Source organism: Lathyrus oleraceus, chromosome 4, assembly GCF_024323335.1.
Source record: "Lathyrus oleraceus cultivar Zhongwan6 chromosome 4, CAAS_Psat_ZW6_1.0, whole genome shotgun sequence".
Classification (NCBI taxonomy): domain Eukaryota; kingdom Viridiplantae; phylum Streptophyta; class Magnoliopsida; order Fabales; family Fabaceae; genus Lathyrus; species Lathyrus oleraceus.
The window spans coordinates 489610105-489634178 of NC_066582.1; the positions used below are offsets into that span (position 1 = coordinate 489610105).

The following is a 24074-nucleotide window of genomic DNA, read 5'->3' on the forward strand; positions in this document are numbered from 1 at the left end:
TTCATATAACTTTTTACCTCTTACGATCTTCTTAGATTTCTTGTTCAAGGGAACCAACATGTCATCAAATTTGTTATTGAAATTTTCCTCTACAACTTCCACTTCAAGAGACTTTTTTCCTTTTTATAGATGACTTCTTCTTACTAACAAACTTCTCAACAAAACTTTTCTTTACTCCAGTTATTTTCTTCTTTGTAACATCCTCCTTCTTCTTTGGACTTTTCTTCTTATTTTTTGGTGTTCTGGTCATTTGGTAGGATTATTCTTGGGTTTCAAAATGTATTTCTCTTTCTCTGTCTTTTTCTTGGATCTTTTTGTAGATTTGGTAGCGGTTTCACTAACGGTAACAAATGGAACAACATCACAATTGGTCAACATAATTAATTGGCATTTATTCAAATTAAAAAGACTAAAATAATACATTTAAATTAAATATGGTTTGTCAAATTCCTAAAACCTCATCAAAACACCAAAGAAATGGTCATGAGATTTATCATAGGTCAAACAAAGTCAAAGGACCTTGGATAAAAAAATTCAGAATTTTTAAAGACTTAAAAGTATTTTTAAACAATTAAAAACAAACGCAAAATCAATTAAATCATGAAAAATATTAATAATGATCCAAAAAATAATTTTAATTCAAAATATTAAAAGAGGAAATTATTTAAAAAATTTGGTGAAACTCTCATATTTTTTTGATCAATATTAAATTTAATATGAATTAATGAAAATAAAAGGATTAAAATGAAAATCAGAAAATAGCAAAAAACGTGGACCACTTGATCTCCCTCATTAATTGAGGTGACAGATCAAGTGGTCCTCAGCGCGCGTTCCACAATGGACACTAGTCAATGCGCTGCAGGGATGGTATTTAAAACCAACGCACGAGATTAAAACGTTTGAAAGGATCTTGTGGTCTGGAGAGATGACAACACATCGCTGGAGCTATAACTCCGATCTTCTTCTCCGGTGAACCTCACCGGACTGGTCCGCCCTCAACCATCACCAAAATAAAAAAGGAGGACATGATCTGAAAGAAAAAATGGCGTAGAGCACGAATCTGACCTCAATTTTAACTAACTCCACATATATAGAAAGATATGAGGAGTTGAATTTTGAGGTGCATCAACCAAGTTGCTTCGATTTGACCTCTAAGCAACCTAATCTTCTTGCCTACATTGGTAGGATTTCAGACAACCAAAGATCCAAGAGAATTGAGTAGAATTGAGTGAGAATCGAAGAGATGAAGTTTTCTGAAAATTACCTTCAATGTTATGCAGTTCTTGATGTTGCTTGCTCCAAACACGATCTGATCACACTTGAGAAGCTAGCAGGAAGTGATTAGAGAGGTTGCAAGGCTTTGGATCCTGGAGTTCTTGAATCTCCAACAGTTGAGATTCAAACTCAAATTTCAAATTGAAATTTCTCAGGTTTTCCTTTAGAATGAGAGGGTTTCAATGGGGGGCAAAGTTGGCGCGCAAAGTGTTCTTCAAATGAGCTCGGAGGCCTTCTATTTATAGCCAAAGGAAATGATATTTGCACACTTCAAAATCTGTCCAAAATTGGCAATGTGAATAGCATGAGTGCATGGGCATGTACATGCCCATGATACAATGCATAAAGGCCCAAAATCAATCAAGTTGAAATCTGAATGAAGCTTGAATGGCAAGGCAATGTGAACTGAAGTTTGTACATTTGATTTTTTCCAATGATGCAACCCTGTTAAAGCCATGTGCATACCTAGCAATCTTCACCCAAAATGCATGAACTTGGGTTCTTTGGAAAGCTTGGATTAAGGGGAACAAGTTTGATTTTCAACACTTCTTAATTTGGAGCTTGGAACATGGATAATTTTGAGGTGGAAGTTTGGAAATTTCAACATGTTGAAAAATTTACTAAGTGTCAAGCTATATACTTCAATATTCCACCTTACTTAACTTTTTATGTGAGCTTCAAATGAGAAAAGTGTCTTCACAAAAGTTGTATATATTTCAAAGACCTTCAAAATGGTCACTAATTTCATGTCATTTGGATTTATAATGATAGAGTTATGCATTTTTGAAGTTTGGAAAAATCACTTGTTCAATGGTATAGGTCAAAAATGATCTATAATGTAACCTCATATCACATGCTCATAAAATTTGAATTAGCTCTCACTCAAAACATGAAAGTTTAAATAGACATCTTGAATTTTATTGTGAAATTTGGAAATATTTCATATCATAAAAATTGAGCAAGTTATGGCCTTGGGAAGTTGACTTTCAAATTAGGGTTTAGACAAAATGACCTATAATGTTTCAACATAGAAAATGATTTTCCAAGAAAAAATAGATCTAGTTCTCAACATGAAAGTTGTTTATAATGTCATTTATAGTAACTTTTCTCTTTGAATCATTTTCATATGGTGAAAATTGTAGGAGATGGGGTCTAGGGAGACCCAGTTTTGATAAGATGAATTCATATGGCCAACCACCATCAACCAACTTGCTAACCTTCAATTATTTTGACTTTCTTAGCTCATGATAGATCATATATGCATAATATGATGAATTTTGAAGTTTCCCTTGATAAATTTGATCAATTGGTGAGATAGCTTGTTGGAGAAGTCACTTAAGATACCTAGTCAAACTAGGGTTTCCAAGGCAAATCACCCTCAAACTTTTGAAGAATAATTGATCAATATAACATGTAGAGGTAATTGGGACTCATATATGATGCTCATTAACCATTCTTGGATTAATTCATGGTTGTGTTCTTTGTAATGAGGGTCTCAAACCCTAAATATGGACTTGATAGATCAATAGGGATCATGCCCTACCTGCAAAAGAGTTAGGCAAATGCAAAAGAATATTTTTGCATTTTGGTTAGTAAAATGATGATATATAAGTATGATACAATCACATAGTGATTGGTGACCTCTCCCAAAACAAACCCAATGAAAGAGGGGTAAGGAGGATGCCAAGGTATGATCCCAATGCTAATGCATATGATAAAATTGCATGAGGGATCTTAGGGTCAAAATTGGGGTCTTACAGCATGCATTTGTTTCTGATATTAAATAAATAAAATAATTATATAAATGAAATAAATTTGTAGTTACATGATCAGAGATTATGTTAGAAAACCAACCTTGAACCATATTTTTTTCTGCTCTTGCAATCCATCACAGAGATCTTTGGCAAAGTAAATACACTCCCACTGACCACATATTAAATAAACCTAATTTGTTTCTACTCTTGTAATCTATCACAATGATACTTTTACTTATGTAAAATCTTATGGTGCTCTGATTGTGTTGCGACTGGAAAATTACAGAGTCGACTCCATCTATTATTTGCTCCTAAGGAACATGGAAAATAATGAGAAAATCCTAAAAAGGTAAGGATAAGACATTAGGGTTCGAGATTCAGTTAAGTGAAGGCAAGATACTAGCACCCCTCACCTCCATTGTACTCAATGGGAACCTTCTATAGTTCCAGGGTTACTATGTTTATCTAAGGGATGTTTGTCTAATTACTTGTTTCTTACTTAAAGCCTTAGTTTATTTATTTACAAAGGAAAATTATTAAGTTATTCTAAGAAAGATTTAATCACAAAGGGAAAAAAAGAGATTTTTTATTATTGTCTCAATACACAAGAGTAGAGAAAATAGCATTTATATGTATTTGAATTGATTTTAAGTAATTGTTGATAAGGTGTGATGCCAGCCAACCAGTTTACTTTGCAAAAATATAGTTTTAATTTACTTAGAAAATAAAGTCATATATACATAGTCATTATTTTTGTTATTTTTGAACATTGAATTACAAAGGAGTAAATTTGTTTAATTAAGGGATGTTTGTCTAATTACTTGTTTCTTACTTAAAGCCTTAGTTTATTCATTTACAAAGGAAAATAAAGGGAAGATACTAGCACCCATCACCTCCATTGTACTCAATGGAAAACTCCTATAGTTCTAGGGTTACTATGTTTTATCTAAGGGGTGTTTGTCTAGTTACTTGTTTCTTACTTAAAGCCTTAGTTTATTATTTACAAAGGAAAATTATTAAGTTATTCTAAGAAAGATTTAATCACAAAGAGAAAATAAGATATTCTTCTCACCAGAGTGTCACAACTTTGAGCCTACGTATCCTCAAATATAATGAAGAATCAGAGTACCGTAGTTTGTATAGAAAATTTTGTGTTTTTGTTGATTTTACTTATAAAAAGGGTCTCAACACCTGGGACGGAGAAATGTTTGTTTGAGCAAAAGGTCTCAATGCACAAGGGTAGAGAAAATAGAATTTAGGTGTGTTTGAATTGATTTTAAGTAATTGATTGATAAGGTGTGACGCCAATCAACTAGTTTACTTTGCAAAAAATGGTTTTAATTTACTTAGAAAATAAAGTCATATATACATAGTCATTATTTTTGTTATTTTTGAACATTGAATGACAAAGGAGTAAATTTGTTTTTTTTATAAAAATAAGTTAAACTAGACTAGTTAAAACATAATTAAGTGAATTAATTTTAACCTAAAAAACACAAAGTATAAAAGATAAAAAAAGATTTTTTTTGCCATCTTTGCATTTTTAGAAACTAAATATAAAAGGAAATGTTTTTTGTTTTTATGATTTTATTAAATTATTAAATTTTAAATTAAATAATTTTAAAAAGATTGGAAGTCAACAAAGGGAGCACGGTAGGCACACACGCAATAGATGATTCAAAGTCACTTAATAATGTGGCCATCAGGGGAGCACGTGTCCTTGATCGGGAAACAAAGGGGAGGAGTATAAGAACTCGACCTCTTCATAAACTTTCATTTTCCATTTATACTTCTCTCTCTCTCTCTCTCTCTCTCTCTCTCTCTCTCGTCCTCCGTCTACACCTTCTCCCACCGGTCACCCTTCATAACCATGAATCACCCTACATACGCAAGTTTTCGATGAAGGTTCATTCGAAAATTCAAACCTCCAACCTTCTTATCATAGGCCCTTCAAACCCATCATGTTCATCATGAACATAACATCAAGCTAGAAAACCTAAACTCCTCCTGAACCACCTGAACCTTCAACCTAAACCTAGAACCTCTTAATCTTCATCATGTTCATTTTGAACATGATGAATCTTTATCCCTTACCTTCGAACCCTAACCCCCTTTTCCATAAATCCCCCAAAATAAACCTAAATACAACAAAAATTACATCAAACCATAAATGATAACCTCCTTTTCAACAATAAAACATCAAAATAATAAAATCAAAACCAAAATTCCACAACCCGAAAACCCTAAATTCTCTCTATTAGACCTAAACTGAACTATAACCCACATCAAAACAACATAAATTATCAACAGAGATCAACATACATTCCATCATATCTAAGCAACAAAAAAAGGAAGGATCAAGGTCTACCAACCACAGAGATCAGGATCTCTCTGATAAATCATCAAGGTCTACCAACCTCTATTTCCCTCTCCTTGTCTAACTTCTTTTTCTCTTTGGTGCGAGGTACCCTAGATGGAGGTTGATGCTCAAGTCAATTAGGTTTTCAATGTGAAACCCAAAATGCCTCAAGTTAACTAGGGTTTCAATGTGAAAAACCAAAAATAAAAAAATTTAAGTCTATGTTAAAAAACATTATGGAAATGCATCTTCGTGTAAATTTCGGAGGGGCATCTACAAATGTTGTTTTAATAAAAAAAAGGCACGACGTTATTTTAATAAAAAAGGCACCAGACCTTTCTCCTTCCTCACTTCTGAAAATAACAAACTCTAAATCTCTCAATTTTTTTGAACTCTCTCAACTCACATTCTCTCACCATCATTCAATGAACTTCAAAGCATCTTTCGTCAACATCAATTCGATCAAAGAGCTTACTGGACATCGAACTAAACTCAAAGTTTTGTAAGTTTTTTATTTTTCTAAACTTTTTTTTAAATTTTCTATATACATTTGTAGAAATTGAGGACTAGGTCATGTAATAAGTAGTTTATATATGTTATATACATTACCAACACATTTGATAGGTAGTTTTACTGATCAATGCATTATTTTGGATGCTTAGAGGGACTTCATTTCTTCCATTAACGTCATTCTGAGTTGCAAAATATTTTGGAGATGTATTTTAGGAATTTCCTGATGTTATGACTTCCAAAAATCAGATATGCATCTCCAGATTTTATATGTCTACATTTTTTGGATTTACCTAATTGTGTTTCATTTGTATAATGATTATGTTGTTAACTTACATGAATTATGGCTGATAAGCTAGATAGATTGAGGCAGGAAAGAGTTTCCTAACATGCATCGGTTCGAAGGGAAAAATCTCAATCATCGTAACCACCTTTTTGTTCTAGCCTGGTTAATGCGGAGGCGTAAGCTTCTGGGGCTCATGTATATCCGCCTTCGTCTTCCCGCTGGGAACAGGTGTCCCCTACTTATGTATATCAACCTTCATCTTTCTGTTGGAGACATGTGTCACCTACGCAAGCACCCGTGGCACCCGAGGCACAGGAGGAACTCCAGGCGCAGGAGGCACCCCAGGCACCTGAGGGGTTAGGAAGAGGTCATATAGACTTATCGTTGTTGACTCTTTACCCGGAACATACTTCTAGACATGTCTGGGATATGGAGGTAAAATTCAGATGTATTCATTCTTTGAAAATCAGTTTTATTATAATATTTGAACTTTCTAATGATGATTTATTTTTCTGTAGGACTGTGATACTTTAGAATTCATCAATCATGGTCACAAGATTACAGGTCTACAACAGCCTAATGAGCAGTGATTTCAGGATGTTTTGCGGCTATATGAGCTGAGAGATTTGTGCAGGACCGGTTATGTTATGGTTAACCATGTTATGATGTCCATGTTTGTAGAGAGATGGAACTCTGAGATGTCATTATTTCATCTTCCACATGATGATATATCTATCACACTGCACAATGTCTTGTGTCTGCGGCATCTTCTTATTAGGGTGAAACTGTTAGACCACGACAACATTAACAGAGATGATGCACTGGAGAGTATGGTAGACTATTTGGGAGTTAACCCAAGGGATGCCCTGCAGGAGTTAGAACCCACCTGAGGGGATCTTTCTAGGTTTCGATTCCTTGAGGGGTTGTATACACAAAAATTGTATGATTCGGAGCAGTCTGCTGGTGATGACAATCAGGTTGCACAACATAGAGCATACCTGTTATATTTGGTTGGCACGCCCAATTTTATGGACAAGAGTTCCACTTGTGTGGGTGTCATTTACATGCAATACTTCAACGACTTGGAGAGGATCTATGAGTATAACTGTGGGTCTCTTATTTGGTCTACCTTTACTCCAAGTTATCAGAAGGTTGTATGTTGAAGACCAAACAGGTGACAGGCAGCGTCACACTGTTGATGATAATATTTCTGTATATTTTAGTGTTTGTGTATCAACTTCATAACACTTTTGCAACGCCGTTACTAGGGATTCATATGTTCCATTTTCATACTTGGATTCTTTAGCACTTCCCACGCATATCTGAATGGTCATGTGTTCTGAGCTACACTAAGGATAAGCCACATGCTGCTCATAGGGAATCAGGCAACAGAGCCATACATAGTGTATCTTGACAGTTTGGTAGTAGAGGATATACACTTTCATACTTATGTTGATCATCGTGAGACACATCCCTTTGAAGACATGGCCTTATACTCGGGATGGTTGGCTTGCGGTTCACATCTGACGAATCCTCATCTGTCGGAGCGCGTCATGCGGCAGTTCGTATACATGCAGTTTATTCCTAGAGACCTTTTATGTATGTTCTTCCCACTATAACACATTGAGATATGGATATCATATTTGATGATTATCTTAATCCTCTGGTACTAAAGGAGACACAGTGTACCATAAATCCTAGCGACTGGAGTGTTGCACGCGGCTACATCTAGTGGTATTTTAAGGTGTCACAGCCTTATATAATACATGATACTTCGAGAGCATAGGAGTTGAGTCCGTCATACGCAGCTATTTATAGTATTCTAGATGAGGAAGAGCAAACTAGGGCATACCATGGTGTTAATTTGTTGCCTAAATATCATTGTATCGTGGAGATTTGGCAGACAGGTATAGACAGGGGACTCTTTCCAGATGACTCTGAAGTGAGCTACGTTCTAGATGCCATAATGGGTGAGGCACATGAGGCACTGTAGTACATGAGGAAATGTAGGAACATGGGAATTGAGTCCGTCATACGCAGTTGTTTATACTATTCTCTGAATTTATTATCGATTGTATTTTATTTTGACTTGTTTTGACTTCATTGTGTACTCTGAATTTATTACTTTATATATGTCATTTTCATCATATTGATTGTATGATTTAGTTTAAACAAAAAAATGATAGTATAGTTATAACATATCGTCAAATTCATCCGAGCATCTCTTAATCAAAGTCAATAATTATTGTCTGGTGTGAATACAGGGATGCATCTCCGGTTTATGTCTAGTGCGAATACGGAGATGCATCTCCGGATTATGTCTAGTATGCATCTTCAGATCAATTTATTTCAAAAAGGGGTGTTTCAATGAATATTGCATGAAGTGTATATAGAGTTGTTTCGGAGATACATCTCCGAAATAAATTTTGAACAAAATCTTAAATGTGACTCAATTGTTGCATGTTTTAGTGAAACACATGGTACGTCATGAGATGCACATCCAGAATCAAAGAGACAATTTCAAATTCTCATAAGATATTTTTCCATCACTTAGAGCGGGATTAACAATTCTCTAATATAATTGGGTTAATCCAAATAAATATTAATTTTGATATAGATACCAATAAATTTTGTAGTTCCTACATATAAGGGCAGATGATGATAATAATAATAATAATAATAATAATAATAATAATAATAATAATAATAATAATAATAATAATAATAATAATAATGGATTTAATTAAAAAAATTAAAAATGTGAGAATTCATTAAAGGATTCTTCTAATATTATATTTTAATTTGATTTCAATAATATACATTAGAAAGATCTTTCCGCCAATAAAATTTTACAGATGAATTGATAAACTCTAATAATAAATTAAAATATAATATTTGGTGCAATAAACTTTAGCATGCCTGGCACCTAAAGAAACAATATATGGGTGGATTAAAATATAAAGATATTAACAAATTTTGATTTTCAGGCCAACAAACTTTGTGATGCCTTGGCTCATAGGCAGATTATAGAGGCAGATTAAAACATATAGATAATAATAAATTGAAAATTAGAATTTCAGTCTAATAAATTTTATCATGGCTTGGCTCCTCAACAGATTAAAACAAATTTATAACAATTGAAAATTTAAATAAATTAATAAAAACTCAACCCGGCTCATAATATTTTTTACCTAGATGGTTTCATAAAAATAAAAATAGTTCTTTCTATATATACATTGTCACAAATATTTTGTTTGTACTTTTTGTAAAAAAAAACTTCTTTCACATTTTAAAAATCATGAGTTTTTCTGCTAGTAAATTCTACATCTTCTTCATGTTCCTTTGGCTTGCAATTCTCCTAGTTTCCACATGTGGTACAAACTAACTAAGAAACATGTATTTACTTATTCAATTCTAACTCATATTTATGTTTTTTAATTTTAATTTTCTTTTTATGTGTAGAGGTGGCAACAAAAATTTGTAAAATTGAGTATAATAATGTAACGAGTCATGGTTGTGATAAGCAAGAATGTAATGTAGACTGCGTCGAGAGGGAGGGTGCAGCTTATGGTCATTGTGTGCCTGCAGGCATAATTATTTCATTTTGTTTCTGCTACTACAAATGTTGAGCAATATATTTTTTTTATCAAGCAATTTTCAACACCTTTGGAAAGGCCTATTATTGTGTTGTATCATTATATGTTTATAATTGGTTGATTGAATGAAATGGAACGTGGAAAAAAAAGTATTCTAGTTTTTCTTGTCCGTCTGCAAATCTCTTTAATGGTAAAGGTGGTTTAGGGGTTTGGGATTTTTGTTTAGTTAATTTTGTTTTGCAAGGAAAATGGTACTCGAGGCTAATATCTAGAAAGTTGAGGTCGTGACGTGATATTCTTGATGTTAAGTTTCACTTTAGTGGGAATCATGTCAAATGTGGTGTTTTGTTTGATCTTGTTGGTGCTTCTTGTGGGTTATATGGTAAGTTTTTTTGAGTTGGTTTATCATTTGCTCGTTACATATGAAGCGGTGGTTGTGTTGTGGTATAGGAATTTTATGTGGCTTGGATGTGTTATAGTTCTTCCTAAAGACTCTTCCCTCTCTTTGAAGTTTTCACTTCATTGGGGAGGTCTTTTAAAATTAGAGACGAGTTGATTATGGTTTGGCATTCTAATGCAATTGACGACATCTCAAACTGACTTATGAAATTCAAGTAATGCATGAAACAAGACGAACAATCCATTTATATGTTTATCTGCAATTTTCTGTGTGTTTCTCTCTATTGAACAGATCTAAAACTCGCACGTTTGAGTCATAACCGCCCTAACACACACCAATAAACATAACCCTGACCAATATGAGTCAACACCATAAATTCAACATATTATCACATCAACATCACATATCCAATCATTTAAGGATGAAACATTCTAACCCTCGTCTTATCATAAGGTGTCCACGTATATCAATTCAACGTTCGACTTATCACAAGGCGCCAACACAATGTATCATCAATTCAAAAGCTATTATCAACAGAATATAAAAAGAAAATCAAATTATATTAACCGCCTTATAAACGTTTTGCTCAAACCTTCACTAGCCTCAAACATCATCAAAAAGAAAAAAGAAAGGGAAGAAGGAAGAAGAGTAAGGAACCCTCGTTGTCCATATACCTAAACATACATATATGAATAATTCACCCCTTACCTCGATTTGCAACAACGATGAAGTTGTTGAATTGTAATTCCTTGTGTCGAAGCAGGTTGCTCGACAGAGCAAGGAAGTGTCGAACCACCTAGTGTGTTGAGTTGTGTTAGTGTGTCGAAGTGTCGACGCATGTTGCTTCACACAGAATTTCGACTTAGGCATGTTAGCTATTTTGGGCTTTTATAGTTTTTGGTTTTTCCTTGAGGTCCAAGTTAACCTAAATCTATAAATAGAGGGAGTAACATTTATTTTGTAATGAAGTTAATAGAGTATTCATAACACTTGTAATTTACAGTATTTTGCAATTTCAATGTGAATAAGAAATTTTTCATAGTTTGTGGGCAAAGAGAAACTCTACAGAATTCTAATGCTTCTTCTTCTCCATCATTCTTTACACTATTTCTTTATCCATTGTTATTTTCTTTTCATTGCTATTGTGTGGGTAATAATAATCGTGTTCATCAAGATTGATTGAAATTCTTCATAGGTTTTGGGGGATTTCCAACACCTGGTATCAAGAGCTCCGGTCTAATCGATTCGTGGGAAGAAAATCACCATGGTAACGAATCATCCAAACGGGCATTTTCCAGCAAATCTTCTGATTCTCAAGAACAACAATTATGAGAATTGGTGCAAGCAAATAAAGGTTGTGTTATAATATCAAGATCTTTGGGATCTTGTGAATGAAGGAGTAGCAACGCTTACAGAAGTCGCGACAGATCAAGAAAAGGATGCACATAAAGAATTGAAGAAGAAAGATTATAAATATCTCTTTGTAATCCATCAATATGTTGATGCAAATAACTTTGGAAAGGTTAGTGATGCAGAGTCAGCGAAAGAAGCATGGGAAATTCTAGAGAAATCGTTTGAAGGCGCAGAGAAGGTGAAAGAGGTGAGGTTACAAACTCATAAAAGAACATATGAATTGCTTCAGATGGAAGACAATGAAAGCATAACTGATTTCTTCACCAAGGTTGCGAAACTGGTGAATCAAATCAAGGTATGTGGAGAAGTGTTGACATCAAGATCTGTTGTTGGAAAGATCTTGAGGTCGTTGGCTCCAAAGTCCGAGCACGTGGTAGTAGCCATAGAAGAGTCGAAATATTTGTCAAAACTGACAAAAGAAGAGCTTCAAGGGACGCTTGAATCTCATGAACAAAGAATGGTTGAAAGAGTTGCAGGAAATTCGAAGAGTGATATATCTTTGCAGGCTCAATCAGTAAAAGAAAGAAAAGGAAAAGGAAGTTGGAATGGAAACAAAGGAAAAGGAGATTACAACAATTCGACTGGTCCAAATCAGTAAGAAGGAAACTAGTCAAACCAGAGAAAACCCTGGAACCAAGGAAACCAAAGAGGTGGTGATGCAGGTAGAGGAAAAGGTGGTTGTCAAAAGTCAGACAAGAGTCACATTTAGTGTTACAATTGTCAAAGGTATGGTCACTATTCTAGTGATTGTCCAGAAAAGCAGAAGAATCAAGAAACTTATGCAAACCTGGCGAAACATGAAGAAGAAGAGACGTTACTGATGGTTACAACAAGAGAAGATTCAAGGACCAGTAGTACTTGGACTCAGGATGCTCATCACACATGTCTGGAAGAAAAGATTGGTTTGTCAACATAAAGCCCTCAATGAAGAACATGGTGAAATTTACAAATGACAACACTCTAGCAGCTGAAGGTGTTGGTGATGTTCTGATTATGAGGAAAGATGGCAAGAGGTCAGTAATTTCAAATGTTTTGTACATACCAGGCCTGAAGAGTAATTTGCTCAGCATAGGGCATTTGGTCGAAAAGAACTACAAGGTGTCGATCGAAGACAAGATAATGAGAGTTCTCGACTCAAATGGAAGGTTGATCTTGAAGGCTCCAATGTCTCAGAATAGAACCTTCAAGATTGAGCTTAATGTGATGGACATTAAGTGCCTTGCAACAGCAGTCAATAGAGATGAATGGATATGGCATTATAGACTTGATCATCTCAATTTCAAAGACATCAGAGATTTGAAGAGAAGAAATATGGTTTCAGGATTACCAGAAATCGACATTCCAAACAAAGTGTGTGAAGAATACGTGCAGGCGAAGCAATATAAGAACATCTTCAGTAAAGATGCAGGAAGCAGGTCGAAGGCAATTCTTGAAGTCATATACTCTTATGTATGTGGCCCTCTCCATGTGGATTCATTGGAGGTAACAAATACTTTGTTACATTCATAGATGATTTCAGTCAAAAAATGTTGTCTTACCTGATCCAGAAGAAAAGTGAAGTGATTGAAGTATTTTCCAAGTTTAAATCTATAGTCGAAAGACAGAGCGGTCGAAAGATCAAGATTTTGAGAATTGATGGTGGTGGAGAATATGTGTTGAAAGATTTCGATGCATTATGTGTGAAAGAAGGGATTATGCATGAGGTGGTGCCACCCTACACTCCACAGCAGAATGGAGTCGCAGAAAGGAAGAATAGAACAATTATGAATACGGTTATAAGTATGTTAAAAGGCAAGCGTCTATCTAAAGAATTATGGGGAGAAGTTGTGTCGACTGTGACATATATCCTGAACAGATGTTCGACGAAGAAGCTAGAAGGAATCACGCCAGAAGAATGTTGATCTAGTGTCAAGCCTAGCTTGAGTCATACGAGGGTGTTTGGATCTATAGCACATAGACATGTGCCAGATCAGTTAAGAAGAAAACTTGATGACAATTCGAGTCAGATGATCCTGATAGGATATCATTCGAGTGGAGGATACAAGTTATTCGACCCAGTGAATAAGCAAGTAGTGATCAACAGGGACGTGAACATAGATGATCTTAAGGAGTGGGATTGAACTGAGAATGTCAAGAAAGATTCAGTGAGAATCTTTTATGATGAACCAGCTAGTGAAGTCGAAAGAGAAGTTCGACAGAAAGAAGTCAGAGGTGAAGCAGGCCCAAGCAGACCTCGGAGAGCAAGAAACATGCCTGCAAGATTATAAGAAAGTATGATTACGTCAGATAATATGGTCAATGAAAAAGGTGAGCTGGTACGTTATGCTTTCTATGCAGATGTTGAACCTGTCAATGCAGCTGAGGCATTGAAAGATTCGAAGTGGATGAAAGCAATGAACGAAGAACTGAAGTCAATCAAAGTCAACAATACTTGGCCACTTATCGAATTTCCCCAAGACAAGAAGGCAATCGATGTGAATTGGGTATACAAGGTGAAGTTGAATCCCATAGGAGAAATGACTCGACACAAGGCGAGGCTTGTGGTGAAAGGATTTCTTCAGAAAGAAGGAATTGACTACGATGAAGTTTTTGCACCTGTTGCTAGGATCAAAACAATTAGATTGGTTGTTGGTCTAGCAAACATGAACAACTAGAAAATATTTCAGATGGATGTGAAATATACATTCCTTAATGGTCCCTTAGAAGAAGAAGTTTATGTTGCACAACCAGTTGGGTTTGTGAAACATGGTGAAGAAAGAAAAGTGTACAGGCTGCATAAAGCCCTGTACGGACTTAAACAAGCTCCAAGAGCTTGGAACAAGAAGATAGATGGCTTTCTAAGGGAGAAGTAATTTGTGAAGTGCACAAGTGAACATGGAGTATATGTAAGAAGAAGCAAGAGTGAATTGCTTATACTATGTCTCTATATCGATGACTTGTTGATAACAGGTAGCTGCAAGAAGGAGATCGAAGACTTCAAAGGTGATCTCAATAAGGAAATCGAAATGCCAGATCTGGGTGACATTTCATATTTCCCTGGCATCGAATTCTACAAGAGTGGTAGAGGTTTGATGATGCATCAAAGAAGGTATGTAGGAGAAATTCTCAAGAGATTTAAGATGCAAGATTGCAACCCAACTTCGACTCCAACTGAACCCAGATTACAACTGTCGAAAGATTCAAATGAAGATGATGTAGACCCAACCCAATACAGAACACTTATTGGGTCACTTGGATACCTTTGTCACACAAGGCCTGACTTAGCATACAATGTAGGTATGATGAGTAGGTTCATGCAGAAGCCAAAGGTATCACATCTAGCAGCGACGGAGAGGATACTAAGGTATCTGAAAGGAACTCTCGACTTTGACATTTTGTTTCCTGCAGTTGATGAAGGAAAAGAATGCAAATTAGTGGGATACACCGACTCAAGTTGGTGTAGTGATGCTGAGGATCAAAAATCCACAACTGGTTATGTGTTTATGCTAGGTGGTGCACCAGTTTCTTGGAGTTTGAGAAAAGAGCCAGTAGTGGCATTATCGTCATGCGAAGTAGAATACACAATTGCTTCTCTTTTGTGCATGTCAATCAACGTGGATGGTGAATCTGGTCAAAGATATAACAGGGAAGAGTCATGGAGCAATTACCATGAAGATCGACAGCATGTCAGCTATCAATCTGGCGAAGAATCCGATAGCACATGGTCGAAGCAATCACATCGAGATGAGGTTCCATTATCTTTGAGAGCAGGTAGCAGATGGGAAGATGAATGTGGAACACTGCAGAACTGAGAATCAGATTGTAGACATCATGACGAAGGGAGTGCAGGTCGAAGTGTTCAGAAGACTAAGAGCTATGATGAATGTAGACAGCTTAGACACAATGAATTAGGTGGTGTGTTGAATTGTAATTCCTTGTATCGAAGCAGGTTGTTCGACAGAGCAAGGAAGTGTCGAACCACCTAGTGTGTTGAGTTGTGTTAGTGTGTTGAAGTGTCGAAGCATGTTGCTTCACACAGAATTTCGGCTTATGCCTATTTTAGTAGTGTTAGCTATTTTGGGCTTTTATAGTTTTGGGTTTTGGCTTGAGGTCCAAGTTAACCTAAATCTATAAACAGAGAGAGTAACTCTTATTTTGTAATGAAGTGAATAGAGTATTCATAACACTTATAATTCATAGTATTTTGCAGTTGCAAAGTGAATAAGAAGTTTTCCACAGTTTGTGGACAGAGAAAAACTCTGCAGAATTCTAATTCTTCTTCTCCTTCATTGTTCTTTACATTCTTTCTTTCTCCATTGTTCTTTTCTTTTCATTGCTATTGTGTGAGTAATAACAATCTTCTTCATCAAGATTGATTGAAATTCTTCATAGATTTTGGGGGATTTCCAACATAAGCTTTTTCTAGATTTTCTTTTTCCTGTCTCTTTTCTACCCAAAACACGTACTGACTCAATTCTCTCCTAACATCCCTATTTAAAACAAAAACCTAAATTTTTTTATTAATTTTTTTTAATCCACTTATCTCTCACCATTCCTATCTACATCCTCAATTTTCATTATATTTCTATTTTCCTCCCCAAAATTAATTATCTCACATTTTTCAATTAATTATATTATTTAAAATAATTAAAATTAATAATAAATCTACAAAAATTCTACCCATCTTCAAATTACCACTAAATTAATGAAAGCATCCCAAAAAAATAATATAAAGTAATTTAAATTCAATTAAAATTAAAATAAACAAAATTTGAGGTGTTACATTCATCATAATCCAAATATGCATAACCGGACTCAAGAATCATTTTTACAACTTCAAAATCAAATTAATGCAAGTACTGAAAAAAGAAATGAATAAACTTTACCTTAAATTTCAGCTTCTTTTTCTCTTTTTGATGTGATAAAATACAGGAATGATGTTTTGGAGTGAAATGACCGAGAATGTATTGAATTTTTTTAAGGGTTTTGAGAGAAAATTGTGGTGCTTGAACATGAGGTTGAAGAACATGCAAGATGGTGTTTTATTCAATTTATCGTTTGACATTTTCGGATATGCATGTCTAGAATTGTCGCTAAATTGTAAAATTAATAAGCTTATTGAATAAATACACAATTAATAACATTCAGGGAGTTGTATGTTGATACATCTTCGGGCACACCCTTTCACAAATATGGAGATGCTTCTCTGGACTAATTTTTGGCAAAATGGGGGTGTCCCATTTGAACGTGTATTGGATGCGTTCATATATGCATCTACGAAATCTTATAAGGGTATTTTTGGTTTTTCAGTGGTGCGAGATGTTAACAATATAGATATCAAAGTAGGAAAAGGAGAAAGAGACTAGGGTATCCACAATATGAATAACATGATTTCTACAAATAAGGATTACAAAGAGAATATATAATAAGATATAAATAAATTAAACTACCCAAAAGGCCCATTACATATTATCTAACCTCTCTCCCCAACCTCACAATTCATTAATATGAAGCATTGAGAGTTGTCACACAAAAACTAAAAACATACTAAATAATAAACAATATAAATCTAAAACTCTAACATTGCTCTTCAAGATAATGTTTGTTATAGTTTCAACTTGTTATAGTTAACTCTAAAAATAAGCGATCAAACCAAACTAACTAATATCATAATCAATGGAAAGAGCAACCAATAAGAAGAATCATCATAGAGAGAAGCAATCACCAAAGAGAAAAGAACAATTGAAGAAGTCAAATAGAGAAACCAATTGAGAGAGGAGGAATATCCGAAGAGAGGAAACAAACCAAACCAACAAATCAAATTGAACCAAATCAAGTCAAACTGGATCAAATCATATCAAATTAAATAAATCCAATATAAATCAATCCAAATCGATTCATATCAATTTGAACCAAATCATATCATATCAAATCGAACCAAATCAATTGAAACAAATCATACTGAAATGAACTAAAGTAAATTAGATCAAATTGAGTCAATCTAATCCAATACAATTCAAACCATATAGAATAACCAATAAAGAGATGAGTAACTAAATAGAATAAAGAATAAGAGAGAGAAAGAGAAGCAACCGAGCAGGAGAACCAATAAGAATGGGGGAAATTAATGGAGAGAGAAGCAACCAAATAGAGGAACCATTTGGGAGAAGAATAACCAAATAAAAGAATAATATATATATATATATATATATATATATATATATATATATATATATATATATATATATATATATATAATATATATATATATATATATAACCAAACGGAAGAATAAATGAATAGAGAGACAATCAAATAGAAGAACCAATATCTTCATACGCAGAAAAGTGAAACAATTTAGTGATTCAAAGAAAATATATTTTCTTCATAGAACTTATCATTAAAAAACCAAAACAAACACATTCCAAACTTTTGTTTTTGCTAACTCAAAAGGGAAGCATTTTTACAAATAAGGATTATAAAGAGAACATATAATAAGCTATAAATAAACTAAACTACTCATAATCCAACTATAAGTAAATGACCCATTACATATTACATATTATCTAACACAAGACACACCCTATAGGGTGAGATGAGCATTCCTCAAAAAAAAAAATTAAAAAAATTTGGGCCCAATAAAATTGCAATGCCTTGGCTCATAGACAGATTATATAAATTAATTGATAATAATAAATTATAAAATTATATTTTCGGTCCAGTAAATTTTTGGATGCTTTGGCTCCTAAATAAACTATATAGGTGGATTTAAAATTAATGAATAGAAAATCAGAAAAATGAATAGATTACAAGCTCAACTAGCTCTGCCATATTTATCTATATCTCTTTCTATATAATATATATGCATTGACACAAACATTATGCTGGAAACTTTTGTAGAAAACTTCAATTACATTTAGAAATCATGACTTTTTCTGCTAGTAAACTCTACATAGTGTTCATGTTCTTAATTTTCTATATTATTATTTTCCTTTTTTATGTAGAAGTGAAAGCAGGAATTTGCAAAATTGCACAGAATACAAGATTTAGTTATGGTTGTCATGTGTATGCATGTCATGTAGACTGCATCAGCAGTAAGCATGCAGATTACGGTGCTTGTAAGTTTGGAGACATATATTTTTCACAATGCTTATGCTACTTCACATGTTGAACAATGAGTTTCTGTAAAAAAAATTATAAAAAAAAGCTAAAAATAGCTTCATGAACTGCTTCTATATACTACTTATTGGTTTAAGCTGTATCAATTTGAATGTGTTAAGAATTTAGTAAAATTGAAAATGGATCTTGCGGCAAAGAATGAATTGCTAGAGCTAAAAGTTTACTCATAAATTTTTTGGGACATACGTTTCTTTCTCCGCTTCACCGACACAGAAGTCAGTCACTACTTCCTTACTTTCACAATCACCTCTATGCGACAGAACGTTCGTCGACTCCACTGAGCAGTCTTGAACTTCGACTTTTCTTGTGTTCTAGACAATTTTATACGGAATAGCATTTAAGATTCAAGTAAAAATCAGTCTAGGAAAAGATACGAAAGAGTTGAAGGAGAAAAGAATAATTACTTTTGCAGGCTATCGTCTCTCGTGTCACAGCCAAGAATTCTTCCCATTTAAACTGACTTAATTCAAGTTTTTCTTCGTCAGAAAGCTCGAAATTCGGCTCCCTCCCACACATGAAAGCGGCCCTGAACAATTAACAACATGAATGAAGCATCGCAATAACGTGGCAGCTTTTATCAGACATAAGCGTGAGATTTGGAGTTACTAATACCTGTCGTACAAGCGAGCAGCTTCTTGCTGCGATGCAACGGTCCCGAGGTGGATCTGTTTCTTGTCCACCTTAATGGCGGCTTGCCACTTATTATTTTTAAAATATACTCCTCTCATTAAGCATGTTTCTTGATTCTCTCTCGGTTTTCTCGAATGCTGCTTTCTACGCTTAACAGGTAGCCCTTAAAAACGAAGGTTCAAATTAAATTTCGGCATTAAGTTTCTTGACGATGACTAATCTAGGACATGTGTGATGCCGGGAGAAGAAAAGAAATATGTTTCGAAAATAACAAACCTGTGCTTTGTTGTTGACTAGGTTGCTCTTTAGAAAGGCTAGAACCGGATACATTTGATGATCCTGATTCATCTTTCACAATGGTGTTCTGGGAATTCTGAGAGACACGGACGAAATAATTCAAGATTCAAATCATAAATCAAATAAAAAAATAAAGTGTCTTATGATACAAAATCGACCAGAAAAAGTGGCTGCAGCACTAAGTTTAGCAAGTGATGCATTACAACGAACCGGGACTCAAAATAAGTTTCATGTTGAAAATAGATACGCCATATTGATTGAATTTAGTTTTAAATTGAATCGAGATACGACTCATATGTATGTATGACACTGATAACTATGAATTCTAGTATGAAAAAACAGCATCTTGCGAATTTTATCATTTGAATCAAAGCACAAGCAGAACACAAGGACAGTTATCCATCGAGCCAGAGAAACGGTATGGTAGAACTCTAATCAAAGTAGAAATATTCGGTTGTTTAGTGGTACCTGTGTTCCTACACTGTCCAAGACACTTGCAATATCCGAAACCACAGATTGTTCGCTACTAGGATTAGCATTCTGTCGTGGATTTTCGTACTGAGCTAGATTCTCACAGTAGAGAGGCAGTGGAGTAACAAATGAACTATTTCCTAAGAATTTCCAATCAAATTAACAAAAAGTATCAATTAAGTGTAACATACAACTCATGTGGCAGAATCAAAACTACAAAAACATTTACCTGAGCATAGTCCCAAAAGTCTTCGTCTTCTTAAGCTTACCATTGTTATCCCGGTCGATTATCTGAGCAAAGTAGTTTACTTATGATACAAACTTCCCTTCAATAAGTACCTATTTCTGATAGAAATCTTTTTAAATGAATTGAAATACATAAGTTGGAACTATAAAGAAAAAAAATGTACTAATGCAATATTCAACTATCATATTCACAAAAACTAAGAGATAAAGCAACAAACTAAATCTTAAAAAGATCTAATAATGCAATAAGAATAATGTTTATTCCAAGAATGAATACATGAATAAACCACGGATAACAATATCAAAATCATGATTTTAAACTGCGGTCGCGTTGACCAGATCCCTATGCAGTCGAAATCGCAATTGTGATAGAATTCTAAACCCTTTATACTGCGACCTCAATAACCTCAGTAGCGGTTGCGGACCATAATTTAAAATCATAATACAAATATATAGGTTTAGCTAAAGCTTTATGATCACCATACAATTTCAATAACCCCACCACCTTTTTTTCCTTGGAAAGTGGTAACAGAAAAGACCAAAACAAACCCAATTGACCACATACATGAAAAGCCACAAAGTCAACAATTGAAAAGAAACCCTCAAAGCAAAACAAGAAAAGACTATGTTTTTAAGCCGTCAAAGCAAAATGCCACATGAAAGAAGCCATTGATAAGAGAAAAGTACTGTTTTTTACCTGAACATGATAACCCTGTTGGCGCTAAAAAAAGTGGTGGTGGTGGTGGTGGTGTGACATGTGAGGTTGGAATTGGAACAGTGTTATTTTTTATTGTTGTTGCTAGTGATGTAACAACCACCAACCCTTGTGTGTAACAACGTTGGTGTTATAGGTTGATTGAGAGGGTTCGGGTACTTATTTACCGTATTAGCCTTTTATAGATTTTTAAACTTGATATTTTATGTATTTCTAAAATGTGACTTTTTGAATGATTGGTTGATAGTATTATTTTGGATTTTTAAATAAATCTAAAAAAATAAGAATTGGACTTTGTGTTTATGGTTTAGAACAAGAGAATGTAGAAAGTGGGAAGCAAAATAAGAAAGTTTTTATATTTTCTAGATTTGTGTGCTTCCATCTTTTGGTCTTTATATAAACATGGAAGGAAAGAAGGTTCTTTTTTTTGGGTTGCACATGAAAAATGGTTCTTTTAAAATTAAAGAGAAAGTGTATATACAACTCATTTTTTAGGAAAAAAAAAACATAAAAGTTATCTCTTATTTTATAAGATACATTAATATAGAATAAAATATACTAGATATGAATGTGCGGAAAATATTATTAATAATTTATTTTTATATTACTTATATGTATGTTATATTATAATAACTTATTAGTTATAGTATTTCTTTTTTCTTCTAATGTCACTTAGCAACACATTAAACATAAAACTGGGGCATCTCAATACACTCTAAACTACAGAAGATTTAGAGTATATTTTGCCAAGTCATTGGCATTCTTATTACCTTTCATATGAATTTTCACTTCCAAAAGAGCTTTCATTACACTTTTGATTTTGCAAATTAAATTCATATTCTCAATTGAACATTCTTTTTCAGCTTTTAAGTATATAGTCTAATCCAATTACTTCTTCCGTTCTTTTTTATCAAATAAATGGTTCTTTTTTAATTGTCAGTTGCAAAGTTTAAGTTAGTATTAAAGATATTTTTGTCAAAATTATTCTTAAATAATTATTATAAAAATAAAAAAATTAAATAAATGTAATAAATAATTAAGGATATTATAAATAAAAAAATTATTATTTGAAAAGTAATAATAATGATTAATTTTCTTAGTATGTGTAAAAAGTCAAAAGATAACATTTAAAAAGGAGCGGAATGAATATATCCTTTGGAGTGAGTAAGCCTTAATCTTTCCAAGGCACTCTATAATTCTGCAGTTAGTACATTACAATTACCAACACTTTTTGAGAATCTATCCTCATAATATGATTCAAACGACGTTGTGGTTGAGCTATCAGCTTGTAATCTTCTTCCATCATGATTTTATGTATACAATACACTGGACTTATTCCTTTCAAGTCGGAAAGTGCCCAACCCATTGCCTTTTGATTTTTCTTCAAAACTTCAATCGTTTCTTATTCTTCATTGTTGGATAATGCATTGCTAATAATCACAGGTTTGTGACCACCCTCTTCAAGAAACACATACTTCAAGTGTGAGGTAACATCTTCCTTTGTTTCCCCGGCGAATTCGTTTTCGCGTATCCCCAACAAGTCTATCTTTGATATGTTCATCCTAACCGGTGACGGATATTCTTCCTGTTCGATTTTCTACCCAGTAAAAAGGTAGTCGTAATCCCTATTTTATTCCCCGCAGAGTCTATCCTTGATATGTTCACTTTAACCGGTGACAGATTTTCTCTTCTTTGCGGTCTTCTGTCTAGTAAATGGTAGATATAAACCCTATTTTTCCCTTAGAGTCTATCCTTGATATGTTCACTTTAACCAGTGACAGATTTTCTCTTATTTGCGGTCTTCTTCCCAATAACCGGTAGTTGTAAATCCAATTTTCCCTTGTTGAGTCTATCCTTGATATGTTCATCCTAACTGGTGACGGATATTCTCTATTTTCGATCTTCTACCCAATACCCGGTAGTTGTAATTCCTATTTTTCCCCGGCAGTCTATCCTTGATATGTTTACCCTAACCGGTAACGGATATTCTTCCTTTCTCCCCAGGTGATCTATTCTTGATATGTTCATCTTAATCGATGACGAATATTCTTCCTTTGAGTTTATCCTTGATATCTTCACTTTAATCAGTGACGGATACTCTCTCTTTGGTATGTTGCCCAGTAACAGGTAGTTGTAAATCCTATTTGATTTTTTCCCTAGTAGGTCATTCTTACCCAATAACCGGTAATGAATGCGCCTTTTTTTCCTCAGCGAGTCATCCTTGATATGTTTACCCTAACCGGTAACGGATGCCCCTCTCTTCGAGTGTATTATCTTCCTACCCAGTAACTGGTACTAGATAATATATCTCTTTACTCTTGTGTTGAAGTTTTTCTTCCCCAATTGAGTTTGGTTTCGTATTTCTTTGTGAAATCGAACCTCGTTTGCGTAGGTATATCAGCTTTATTCGGATTTACGCTTTTCACCTGCAGTTGTTTCTTGTTGTATTGGTGTTATCCCAATATATACGGGTTTTCCTAGTTCCCCAATCGAGTCTTTCCGTTGATTTATTTTCATGGAAATCCCCTCGTGTCTCCAGCAGTTTTTAAGTCGTAGTCTGGCCTACGCATAACTTTTTATCCCCCTAGAGTCTATGTCTCCCCAATGAGTTTCTCTTATGGAATACATTGTGCTCCTGTGGACTTTCAGTTTCTCCGAATTCTTTTCCTTTGTGGCAATATTGTTCCCCACAAAAATTATTTTAACATTCATATCATATGCATCATGAGGTCTCTTAGGGACCAAAATTTGTTTCTTGATGTTGTTACTTAAGTCCATTCTACTGAGTTGATACGAAGATTTTAACCTTCACATCCTTAGCTAAGATGTCCTTAAATAGGGGCAGCTGTAAGATCCCAATTTTGACCCTAAGATCCCTCATGCTATCTCATCATTTGCATTGGCTTTGGGATCACACCTTGGCATCCTCCTCACCCCTCATTCACTGGGTTTTCATTGGGAGAG

The 24074-nt window shown here is 34.2% G+C and overlaps 1 protein-coding gene across 1 annotated transcript; it reads right to left on the reverse strand.

Moving 5' to 3' along the window:
- Window positions 1-18790: 18790 nt before the first annotated feature.
- LOC127135685 (ethylene-responsive transcription factor-like protein At4g13040) lies at window positions 18791-21263 on the reverse strand. Its single transcript, XM_051062336.1, has 7 exons — window positions 21093-21263; window positions 20379-20505; window positions 20147-20289; window positions 19658-19754; window positions 19364-19544; window positions 19156-19277; window positions 18791-19062 (listed from the first exon to the last, which is right to left on the reverse strand). Exons 2-7 carry the CDS (start codon window positions 20419-20421, stop codon window positions 19001-19003), a joined length of 648 nt encoding a protein of 215 aa, XP_050918293.1. The 5' UTR covers window positions 20422-20505; window positions 21093-21263; the 3' UTR covers window positions 18791-19000.
- Between the last annotated feature and the right edge of the window lie 2811 nt (window positions 21264-24074).